General features: G+C 42.9%; 1 protein-coding gene across 9 annotated transcripts in view; it reads right to left on the bottom strand.

Moving 5' to 3' along the window:
* agap1 (ArfGAP with GTPase domain, ankyrin repeat and PH domain 1) overlaps positions 1–12,934 on the bottom strand; it is a 111,568-nt gene that overhangs the window by 17,166 nt on the left and 81,468 nt on the right. For 6 of the 9 annotated variants that reach the window (XM_054796039.1, XM_054796030.1, XM_054796021.1 and 3 more), the window contains 6 exons: positions 12,173–12,337; positions 9,830–9,991; positions 5,069–5,146; positions 2,155–2,309; positions 1,903–1,993; positions 1,588–1,810 (listed from right to left, as the gene is read on the bottom strand). In XM_054796039.1, coding sequence (XP_054652014.1) covers positions 1,588–1,810; positions 1,903–1,993; positions 2,155–2,309; positions 5,069–5,146; positions 9,830–9,991; positions 12,173–12,337 — 874 coding nt within the window. The remainder of the gene's footprint in view (positions 1–1,587; positions 1,811–1,902; positions 1,994–2,154; positions 2,310–5,068; positions 5,147–9,829; positions 9,992–12,172; positions 12,338–12,934) is intronic. The other 3 variants (XM_054796047.1, XM_054795997.1, XM_054796006.1) reach the window with 1 other exon arrangement.

Genomic DNA, 12,934 nt, shown 5'->3' with positions numbered 1-12,934 from the left:
CTGCCTCCACCATCCTGTCTTGCACCATTTCCCTCCCATGTTGTTCTTCCCATCCTCATTTGAGCCCATCCTTCCTTTCATCTCCAGACCATCGTCTCTCTCCGCCATCATTCCCTTGATACTTTCCACTCTCCTGACTCCTTCCATCTTCTCTACTCTCTGAATACTCATACACCTCCTCCTCCTCTAACACAACCACCTTCCATGTCATCCTATTATGCTGAGTCTACTGGTTTTCCTTCCACCCAACCCTGAACCTCCAAACAGGAGGCGGTTGGGAGGTGTAAGTATGGGGGGCAGACCTTGACAGACAGGAGGTCAGTGTAATTGCTGGTGGCCATATTTAACATTAAGATAATCAGGCCATTAATTACCCTTTGGATCATTAAATCAGCCACTTGCAAAATGAAATTTCGGCCTCTATTACTCACTTGAGAGACCATGTGGGGGGTGGGGTGAGTGTTCCATTGTTCAGTCTCATCCCCCCCCAACCCCCACTGCCTTCCCTCTCAACCTTTCTGCTGGCTGCGGCAAGACTCGGCTGGATTCCTCCTCAATAATTGTGTTTCTTCTTCCACTGAATGTGGCTTGCCAGTGAAGACAGTGACATTGATGTTTGGCCGTCATACATGTTTGGAAAAGAGTTCACGTTAAGGAGTGTGTGTAAGCTCGGCGCAACGCCTTCAATGTATCACTTGATAGACCACAACTGAGACTCCATAAAGCTGTCATAAAACATCCACGCCTTCTTGTGGGTGCAGACGGATAAGCTTCAATAAAGGATTGGCAAGGGAAAATAGGAAATTTTCTGAGTAAGAGAAAGTTTTAGAGGCAAACAATAGGTAAAAATGACATGAATGTGTTTAGATTCTTGCTCAGGTCAAGGTTTTAGCAGCACACAGCTGCGAACCGAGTGTGATGTTCAGGAGAGAAGACAAAAGTCATGAACATTAGACAGGGAAAGGGCGGGAGGGAATACAAGGCACTTAAGGAATGGCCTGATAATACTATTGATGGGCTGGAGAGTGATGCAGCTGCAGTGGAGCGTTGCAGCTAAATTGAGATAATATTGACTTGCTCTAATCTCTGCAGGGGGAAACATACATCAGATTCATAAATAAATAGGAACATGAGTAACAATAAAAGCATTAGCACTCTGATGGACTAGGGTTAATGGCACATCAATACGCACAGTCTGTGTGCATGCACACAGTCAGTCAATCAATGGATGCGTGATTTATGTTCATTTGCATTTTCACTGCAGCTGTGTTTGCTGCACTCTTGTGCTGATTTGTACTCGTCTCAACATACCAACACTTAAAATTAGTCTGAATATTGTATTTCCCAGACTTAAAAAAGTGAATTTTGAAGACATTGTTTTCCCGTGCAGGCGTGTGCGTTTGCGGGTGGGAGGAGGAAGACTAGGGTGCGGCTGATCTCTATGTGGTTGGCAGTCAGCTGTAATTTCTTGTGATGTCAGTTGGCTTTCGAAAGATACACACATGCACGCATACAGAGACCATCCACGACAGACCATACTTATTAAACCCCTCTACCTGCACCCGCAGGCACAGCAATCTTTCCTACCTGCTGGCATCAGGTGCAGGCTTCAAGTGACCATGTGAGTTTGCCTCCCACACGCTATTGGCGAGCTCATTGCCAATGCCAGACATGACCTTGATGAGCTCCATTGGCCACTCATCCAGGTCCAGCGAGCGCACCCTTGACAGGTGGGTACCCAAGTTTCTGTGAATGCCAGAGCACTCGATACAGATCAGGGCACCGAGGTTGAGACTGGCCCAGTCGGGGTCTGGAAGAGCATGCATCAAAATGACAGCATCAGAAGCGGACTTGTCTGAACGCTTCAACCATACATTCCGTGATGCAATGCTCTCTACTCACTTTGAGCATCACAGTCGGCACAGCTGCTATTTCCACGGACACTTCTGATAGCCTGCAGTGCCATTGCCTCCGTTTGGCTGGTCAGACGAGACTGGAAGAAAGACATCGGCCCAAAATGATCATTAATGCAAACGCTTGCTTGTTGCTCCTGTTAAGTGACAAGTTAGCAGCCCCTTTTGCTGGGAGACTCCGCTAGCGCAGGGATTACTTTTGTGTGAGCCTGCCAAGCACATGGAAAAATTGGGCACCCACCTTGTTCTTGCTGCTCTCACAGGATTGCAGACTGGCCAGGATCTGACCCTCAATGACCTGCACCCATGCATCTCTCTCCTCGTATGAAGTGGCTTCAAAGTGCCATGTCTGACCGGTTAGCGACACAATGATGAATTCAAAGTTCTCCTCTTGTTCTGTTGGGGACAGAGTAGAGAAAAGTGGTTAAACATGCTTAGTGGCAACAACATTAGCTGCATTGTGCAGACATTATTAGTGTTTATGAGCAGCTGGGTTCTGGAATGAGGACTCAGATACCTGCCCATCTAGGCTGACCTGATTAGCTCAGCCAGAGTCGCTCCCTGTGCTCAGGATGCCACCCAAATTATGAGGCCCAGTATACCCCTGAGGGCACCCAAGTGCCATTACAATCAAAGCCTTCAAGTAGGGGGTAGGGGGAGGGATGACACAAGGATCTTTTCATAAAATTCCCCTGAGAGGTTAATGGGCTACTCAAGAGACGCTTGTGAGATGAACCAATGAAGCTCTCAAGACTTGAGCACATAACATCTGGTTTAGTTTCCAAGTTGGCCAATTCATGGTATAGGAAATGAAGAATACAGTAATCTCTCACCACCCTCCAAATTTCAGAACTTCACTCTATCATGTTTTTTTCAGAAATATATTAATTAATCATGCTGTTTCATAGTTGAACATTACCAATTTTTTGTAAAAACAAAACAAAACAAACAAACAAAACACTTTAAAGCAAATTTTTTACCAATTTTTTGCCTAAATTAAGCCTTTTCAAACATAAAAATGGCTAAAGAAAGTAAAATACAAATACTGTATAAGGCATTCAGAAGACGCATTCAAAGACGTTGATGATACCTTTTGTAGTATTCTCCACTGGTCACTTGGTTTCAGTATTGTTACTGTAATTATCAGCGACGCACACAAGCACCAGACTTGATCGCCGGAGCAACAGGCTTTTATTGGATTGAATTATCTCACAACAGGCACAATAATCTCTAACACGGGCTACTGTTGTGGCTGTAATCCAACTAAAACTAAACTCTGAACCCCTGACGTCACTTCCTGTCTGCCCACCATTCAGTTCCCCTGGCACCAGAACACATTTACAGCAACACACACAAGCACCGGTCTTATTTATGTCTTAAATTGATTATTTTCTGTTAGTATGTCTACTATATTGGGGAATACAAGTGTAAAAGTGACTATAGGGGTGTTATTTCATGTCTGGAGGGCTCTATTGATGTAATGTCGTAAACAGGTTTTTATGCTTAAACTAAGAAAATATTTCATTTATAAATAAGGAATCGTACTTGACGGAAATTCACTTATCCCAGTCGGGTCTGGAACCAATAAATGAGGGATTGTTGTAAAACTAAGCATCTGAATAAATTTATGCTGTAAAGTTGTAAAACAGAAATGATCAAACTGGTCTTTTTTGGTGACATGTCTCTGTGTAATGGATGCCACCTGGTGTACGTTGGTAAACATCACTCCCTGACACTTTAAGAGTCACGCTGAACAAAGAGTCGACAGCTTGGGCTTTTACCTCGATCCCTAGCGCTCTCAACACTCATTTAGTGGACCCTGGTTCCTGCTGTGAGCAGGACGCAGGGGCAGACCAGGTGTGTTACATCTGAAAGCCATTGTGTGTCATAATAGGAAGCAAATATGACACAGTAGAAAGTTGCTGCAAACCTAGCTTGAAGAGAGAAACCTAGAGCTAAACTATTCCCCATTAGGAGAACATTTTATTCATGACAAAATATAAAATAAAGTTAAGATCATATCAGATGGCAGAGAACAGCAGCTTGATATGTCACTGTCATCCTCAACTTCAGTTCATTCACTCTGGAAACTCGTCCAATAGTCCTGCAAACACAAGTTCAAATGATTTTAAACCCAAGTAAATACTGCCTGATTCAGGTGCTGTCCCACTTCAATCGACACGCCGGCCCGAGCGTATGCATGAGTGCAGCCAGACGGCCAGTCGCTCATGCTGTATTGGTAATTACCGCCAGCGCTCTTGGCTACCGTGAGCGACATTCATGTAGAGAGTCGGCAGCGAGGCAATTTGTGAACTCTGACACCAGCAACCTTTAGCGGCACAAACAGAACAAACCAAATATAGAGAGGGAGGGGGGTAGACATGCATACTGTGTGTGTGAGTGTGACAGCAGGCCGCCAGGTGCAATGAGAGGGGAGGCGTGAGGGACACAAACGGGGCCTCAGGAAACACAAATTAAAAGCTTAAATGTCAGCGCGCACAGTATTGCTTTGCGACACAGGTCATTACTCTCCATATCAGCAGCCTTTTACTACTTTAATAACCTGGAAAATAGTGCATGCTGCTGTTCATGATGCTCGCTCACATGGAAACACAAGCCACACCTCAGATAATGTCATCTGACATCCGCAGGACGCCTTGCGCACTGCCTGCACCACACCTTCACAGGTGGGGAAGGGTGTGGCAGAATAGTACGAGGTGGGATGGACAGGTTATGTGACTCAGGTGGGGAAAGGAAACTTCTCCACAGCACAAAGTGCACTGAACACACACGGAGTGTATCGCATAAGCACTGATTTGACATCAACCTTATAATTGGGAAGTATGCTGTGGAAGGTTCTAGGTATAGGTAATACGAGATCATTTGCCAAGGTCAGTCAAGCTCACAGATGTCATTGTAAAATCTGCAAATTGTGCTGATATATTACAGTTTCCAGTTTGCAAAAACAACAAACTACTCGACCGCAAAACAATGAACATCAATTCCTGGACGATTTTTAACCTCCACAAGCACACTTCCTGTCGCACTGCAAATCATTGCTTACTGGCAAATGCTTCCTCCACCCCTGCTGCGGTGGGCAGGGTCAAGGTGGGGTCCACCTGTCCATCAAGACAACCACCACAACAGGTTTTTACCTTCTGAGTTGTGCAGGCTGTTCGCGTAAATGCTGCGCAGACTACCAACGCGATTTAGTTTCCACGCTTTACGTTTGGCTGCATCCCCGGCATGCGCGGAGAGAAGAGAGGTAGGAGAGAGAGGACAGTGTGTTGAGCTGACAGAAATAGTAAACAGAAGCAGAGAGCAAAGGCACATAGTAAAAAAACAAACAAACAACAAAACAAAACAGAATTTGAGACGATTTAAAAGAGGCTGTAATCCAAATAAGGGGTAGGGCAGGGCATATGAAGACAGATTTGTCTTTGCATCATAAACTACATTCACACTTCCAGATCCAGGTGTGGTCACACAGGCTCGAAGCAATAGTGTTGTGCAGGTGGAAAATAACTGAAATCAAAACCGAAATGCACCATTGCTGAAAGGGACTGTTCAGATTTTTTGACATGAAGTTGTATGACATCCCCATCAGCAGTGTAGTGCATCAACAGTGCCTTTTGCCATTCTCCGTCCTGTGAGGAAGAGTTCTGGTCAGAAAGTAGTCCTGGCTAGTTGGTGGAGTCACCAAAGTAAAGCGTTTTGCTTCTCAAAAAAGTTCAAAAGAGTTATACATTTGTATCACAAAGTGGTTTTCAGCAAAAGTCAAACCTCAAAATCACTCAAGCTATTTTCTCTCCCTTCGTATTACTGCACGCCGCCTGTCAACTGCCGCGCACCTTTCCATCACCTGTTTCACAGTGTTTACATGCACGGATGACAACCACTGCAATGTGAGAGACTTAAAGTGAGAACTAGAGCAGCTTCAGTTTGTTGACATAATTTCCTCCATTTGTGTAGATTTTTATTTTTGTCATATATTACATTGCGTATGGTTCTGAGCTGTGATTCAGCAGTTGGGCTGTAGGGGACAGTGGCGATCATCTGCTAGTTAGAGCCAGTCCGACAGTAGAGTTGCCGAGCTAGTCAAATATATTATACAGTGGAACCTTGGTTTTCATACGCCCCGGTTTTTGTACGTATGATTCCATTTTCAAGGAAAATTATTGCTAAAAATATGTCTCGGTTTTGAAAGTCTGTTACTGTAAACCAGTGGTGTCCAAACACATACTAAACAAATCAAAGAATGTGGGGGGTGGGGGGCATTATTTATTTAATATTATTTGTAAAGCCTAAAGACTTTTTCTTTTTTTTTCCCTCTTCCTTTTTTCTCTATTCTTTCCATTTTTGCAAAAGTTTCTTTGGTTAATTTTATTTCTACAAAGTGCAGCAAGGCACAAAAAAACTAACCGTACTTTGGACACCCCAAACTAAAAACAAACATCAAACCAAACTAGTCCGCAGAATCAAGTGTCCAAACAAAGCATCCACATGTAGGTGATTCAGTTAGTGGTTCTTTTAAAGTTGGGAATCTTTTATCATCTTTCATGTGTGTGTGTGTGGTTTATTTAATAGAACACATACAGAATAATGAACAACTCTGTATCAGTCTCCATTTTTCCTGCTTTCAAGCACTGTGCGCCCTGCACTGATGAGACGTTCAGGCGGCCTGCGTATTTCTAAGTGTTAGAGGAATCTGTGCTTTTTTAAAAATTATATGTGGCTCCAAAAAAGTGCAAGAACTTTGATAAACAAGGTGAGAAACATTATTGAATGCAAAAAAAGACTTCATAGGAAAATATAAAGGTAGTGTCTGTTCCAATAAAATTGGAACATAAAAGGTAGGAACTTCTGACACAGGTTGCAGAGGTGCGGTTTAAAGGAGCCACATAATATTTGAAGTGTGTGTAATGATGATTGTACCTGCTGATGAAGTTTACAATAAAGTTCAAGAGAGCAAGTATACAGCTCTAACCGTCCACTCTAAGGTTACGTTTGTAACAGACTAGAGCAGGGGTGTCAAACTCGTGCCATGGAGGGCCGAGACACTGCAGGTTTTCTTTCCAGCCAGTCACTAAAGCAGGCGATTTTAATGATCAACACCTTCGGTTTGAGGGAAGGAGCTCATCAATTAAATCACCTGCTGAAGAAACTGGCTGGAGAGAAAACCTGCAGTGTCTTGGCCCTCCAGGGCACAAGTTTGACACATGTGGACTAGAGTGAAACAGCATATGCGTGGCTCGTCCGTCCCTTCCCCTCCTCCCTCCACACTGTGTTCACCAACAACAGTTTTCAATAAATGAATACATTTACATGTATTTTGTTTTGGAAAGATTGATTCGGGTTTTCTACGTTTAGTTTACGTTGGACCTATTGGAACAGAATAATACTGAAAACTGTGCTCTTATCTAGCAGCTCCTAAATAAAACCAAAAAACGAATGTGTAGAAACCCGGTTAATTACGACTTTTATTTTGAAGCTTATTATGCTCTGAACAGGTAGTCACTGTGTGCACATCTCAGTGCTGTGCAAGTAGACGGTACCTATGTTTTGGCATGCATGCTGCTTAGCGATAATGAGGATGTTAAAAATAATACAACTCATGTTGACATACAGTGGTGTGAAAAAGTGTTTGCCCCATTCCTGATTTCTTATTTTTTTGCACATTTGTCACACTTAAATGTTTCAGATCATCAAAATAATTTAGATATTATTCAACGACAACACAACTGAACACAAAATACAGTTTGTAAATGAAACATAATTTTTAAGGGAGAAAAAAAATCCAAACCTACATGGCCCTGTGTGAAAAAGTGATTGCCCCTTAAACTTAACTGGTTGGGCCACCCTTAGCAGCAGCAACTGCAATCAAGTGTTTGCCATAACTTGCAATGAGTCTCTTACAGCGCTGTGGAGGAATTTTGGTCCACTCATCTTGCCAGAATTGTTGTAATTCAGCCACATTGCAGGGTTTTCCAGCATGAACTCCATTTTTAAGGTCATGCCACAGAATCTTAATAGGATTCAGGTAACTTTGACTAGGTCACTCCAAAGACCACATTTTGTTTTTGTTCAGCCACTAAGAGGTGGACTTATGGGTGTTTTTTGGATCATTGTCCTGCTGCAGAACCTAAGCTGGTTTCAGCTCGAGGTCATGAACAGATGGCTTGACATTCTCCTTTAGGATTTTTTGGTATATGGCAGAATTCATAGTTCCATTTATCACAGCAAGTCTTCCAGGTCGTGATGCAGCAAAACAGCCCCAGGCCACCACACTACCACCACCATATTTTACTGTTGGTATGATTTTTTTTTTTCCGGAAATGCTGCGCTACTTTTACAATAGATGTAATGGGACACATACATTCCAAAAAGTTTAACTTTTGTGTGGTCAGATTTTGGTCAGTACAGTATTTTCCCAAAGGTCTTGCAAATCAAAATGTTTTCTGACAAAATTGAGATGAACCTCAATGTATGGTGCAGTGGTTTTGGTTTTGGAACTCTGCCATGCGGGGCGTTTTTGCCCCGTGTCTTTCTTATGGTGGAGTCTTGAACACTGGCCTTAACTGGGGCAAGTGAGGCCTGCGGTTTTTTGGATGTTGTTGTGGGATCTTGGATGAGTTGTCGCTGTGCTCTTGGGGTCATTTTCCTGGGAAGGTTCACCACTGTTCCATGTTTTCACCATTTGTGGATAATGGCTCTCACTGTGGTTCGCTGGAGTTTTACAAATGGCTTTATAACCTTTTCACTTTTTCCACACTGGGCCATGTTATTTTGCGCTCAGTTGTCTTGTCATTGACTAATAATTACATTTCTTGATGATCTGAAAGATTTAAGTGTGACAACCATGAAAAAAAAAAAAAGAAATCAGGAAGGGGGAAAACACTTTTTCACAACACTCTATACGATACAATATTCGTAGAAATGACCTTTTTGGCTCTCAAATTTTATGTGAGTAAACCTGTCGCCCATGTTTGTTGATGTCGATTTAAAGCGGGCACTTTTTAATAATAATACTACTACTAATAATAATAATAATAATAATAAGGATTGGAACTTGAAGAGTTATTGGACATAGATGGGTTGGCGACATAAGCAGGGCCAACTTAAGTGGGTTCCACTGTAATGGCAAATAAAAATAAAGTAATCTTTGCTTCTCCAAGTGTAGTGGGTCCCATCAGGGGGAGCTCGGCTACAGAGGGCGGTTCCCCCTCATCAATTACGCTGGGCTTCGCTCTGACATGATGATACTTCACCCGGTGGTTTGTCCGCCCGCCGGTCCGCCAGCCCGCCGTGACAGGCAGCAAGCCGACGGCCGCCTTAGTGCTGGGTGCTTAATGGCTAAATTGGGAAGACTGTTACTAATCGCTTATTGAATAATGGAAGTGACACAGCTGATAAAAGATTTCAATACTGCAGATTATTTATAATATTTCACTTAAGCCTCTCTGGCTGACTCACGAGGGGGAGGGGGAATGAAGAGTGTGCTGAGAACAAAGAGAATAAAGAGCATTACTGAAAAGAACAGCGGAGGAGGAGTCGGAGGAAGGTTTTGAAATTCTGAAATTAGAAAACGTTGACGAGTTGAAAATAAAGAAAAGGCAAACTAGTAAATTTGTCTCTCTGACAATAACTTCACTCGTCATCTGCTTAATGGAGAAGCGAACATTACACATCTGCTGCTGCTGCTGGTGGCACATCTGTTCTGTGTGTGTGTGTGTGTGTGTGTGTGTGTGTGTGAGACAAGTGAAAGTGTTTTGAGTGAGTGTAGAAGTGTGTGTGAATATGTCTGTGTGTACGCATTGTGTTTTATGTCTTACATGGACATTCCAACAATCTCATGATTGCCTTTTCAAACATCACTTCAGGGATTTAAAGAAATTGTCACACTTAGGGGTTATAACCTTCTGCAGTGCCAGAGAGACCGTCGGCTTTGAAGTTGCTGGTGCTCTTCTTCCGCCGGTGCTTCTTGCGGTTGGCATGTGGTGATGGGGGCGGCTCCATCTTGGGACTTGTGGTACTGGAGATGCTGGGACTGGAACACATGGAGTCACCCAGGCCTGCATCTGGAAAGACATGCAGGTTTCTTTCAGTGTAAACTGTTTCATAATAAAAGCACAACAATGTCCAGATTTGGATCCATTCTGATGGGAAAGTGAAGGCAGGATTGCTCGGCAATGTGTGGAACTGAAGCGACATCTCTCTGTGCCCTCCATCTTGATGCCAGCTGTTGACAGGCTGTGACTAGCGGCGGAATAAAATAACATTCAGCTTCCATCAATATCACAGTGCAGCGGTGACACTGACATCACCACTGTGTGTGTGCGTGTGTGTAGATGAAAAACCCACACAGGCGCTCAGTGGCCACCGCCACGTCTCCACACGGCAGACAGCCCCAAGGACGGCCATAACTTATTTTACAATCGTTTAGTCTCAGCTCAAGTGGAAAATGTGACAACTTATCTCTGCTGACAAGATGCCGTCCCCGAGCGCGCAATTAACCACCATGGATTAACGGCGCTCCCATCTGCGCGCTGCGCTCCATCTACATCAAACATTCCCCCCCCCCCACGCCCCCTCCACCCCCACCCGCATGCAGCCTGGAGACTTCCTCCTTGACTTTCCCTCCAATTGTTTCCTTTCTGCCATCAACAGTTTGGACACCAGCTGCTCCGCCTGCTTCAACTCGTTGTCCCGGTCGTCATGAGAGACCAGGATGGCTGGTTTATTTGCTGTGATCGTGCCAAAACCTCACCATGATATCACGAAAGACAGGTTTTTGATGGATTACAAGTGTTATTAGACTAACAACTTAAGATGCAAATGCTTCAGTGGTTCATGCTCATACAAGAAGTGTTTCACAGTGCTCACCGACAGCAAGTAATGACACACAGAAAAGCATGACACCAAAACACATTTTCGCCATGACAAATAACACTGAAAGGTATATTGCCAGTGTTAAACGTGTGCTCTAATGTTGAAATATTTCCTTTTTTTTTTTTTTTTTTTTTACAATTTTTGTGCCGTTTATATGACAATTTCCCATCCAGAAGCTATTGTTCACTGCAGTGCTTTCTGCCAAAATGATGTTTTTTGTATTTTTGTAATTTTGTTCAATTTATAAAATAAAATGTAATTATGCATTAAAGTTTCCTGGTAATATTTTCTTTTCCCCCCCATATACCAGAGAGACTATAAATATAATTTTTTCAATATATAAAATGTACAGTTTTTAAAGGGGTGCCCTGACTTTTGCACACAACTTTAATCTTCTCTCTGAAAAACAAACTCCAGGCTCATACTGGTGGATGGTCGGTCTGCATTCATTTTGTGCTATTAATTTGATGTTGCTTCTGTCTAAACAATAAATAATAAATACATGATGTTTATCTGTTATCATTTTCTAATTGGGAAAGAAAAATGATAAATAGCTTATTCTGTAACAAAAGAATACATAAATAAAGGAGTAAAAACTTAACCCCAGTACGCTGGAGATTTGTGGGAACACGAGCCGGTCCGTGTGTCAAAAAAAGTTGGGGACCGATGTGTTGTATCATAGTCATCACAACACAATATCAGAGAATGTTGTTATTGTGTTATTTTTGTGAACGTGTCACTTACTTGACTTGGCTGTGACTTCATGACTGCATTTGTGCAATTCCAGCTCCCGGAATGTATTCTAGTAGTTATGTCGCAGCCAAGATTCAGAAAACTCGCTGGGGGGGCATGTTAAAATGGTCTCATAATCATCACTGCATTTGACCCCTATTTCATGGTTGTTCATCTATGACAGCTGTATGACAAAACTATTTTATTAAGTAAGCAGTTTCATTTTGTTATTGTTTTTTTCAAACTTTTCTTGGTGTCATGAGCACTTTAAAGAGCAGCTGCTAGAGAACTGTAATTTGTTCGCCCATGTGTGTGCGTGTGCGTACGCACATGTGCGTGGACCACTGAAAGCATAGTGTGGCTTTAAACATTATTTGAGGATGGCTGGGCACAACATTTATGACATAGCTGTCAAACTGACTCACTGTAACACAGCCTGTCAGTCAGCTTTCTGTGCGCGTGTGTGTTTGAGAGAGTGGAGTGTATGTTGGCGGGGAGGGGCTGGACACAACTTGACGAGCACTATTAGAGCTTGGGCAGGATCAATGGAAGAAAGATTATGGGTCCCCACGAGGAGGCCTACAGTGAGGCCCCTGTGAGTTTGCTATGAAGGGGCCTAATCAGTGTGTTCTGGTTACCTGTGCTGACCCCCGAGTTGGCGATGACGGTGGCTTCGGTCCACTGGTCGGCGCTGGAGACAGAGTATGAACGCTGATGCATGCCATCGGTGCCACGGCTGTTGAAGGACACCAGGCTGACACCGCTCGCCATTTGAGATACTGACGAGCTGCTTGTCACAGAACCTGGAAATAACAGGAAATAAAAGATCTTTCTGATCAAATCGCCACATGAAGGAACTACTTGTAACACCGCATACTTATTTTACTGTGTTTTAATTTGACTCCGAGTGACTTACAGTCCAAAAGTTTGCCTAGAGTTTTTGTGCTATTTTGGTTGGTTTTCTGAATGAAAAATAAGAAACTATGCCAGTGAGGGATGGGCTGTGGGAGGGGGCACTTTATATGATATTCTTCACTTTATGTTTAATCGATGTAGGGTAAAATAATGCTATGCAGTTAAATATATCTACAGAAAACAGCAGCCCATGTTTCAGCTTTATAGGTCATTTAGCGTTATATACACACATAACATATAGCTTGTATTTGTTCCGATGACCTGTAATGGTTGAGAATAGGCTGTGGAGCAATAAAAAAAATTTGCTGCGAGTTGCACAAGACCTCCAAGTCACACTTTGGACACACCTGATTTATCAGGTATCACACAGTATCTGACGTCATTTGTCACGAATTCAGTATTTTTTTTATTATTATTCAATAAGGTATTATCATATATTATGTGTTGATTTATTCATTACAATTAGTTTGATCTGTTATATATGT

This window comes from Dunckerocampus dactyliophorus, chromosome 1 (assembly GCF_027744805.1).
Source record: "Dunckerocampus dactyliophorus isolate RoL2022-P2 chromosome 1, RoL_Ddac_1.1, whole genome shotgun sequence".
Lineage (NCBI taxonomy): Eukaryota > Metazoa > Chordata > Actinopteri > Syngnathiformes > Syngnathidae > Dunckerocampus > Dunckerocampus dactyliophorus.
Note: the sequence above shows the minus strand (reverse complement) of the source record. Positions and strands in the feature narration are given on the sequence as shown.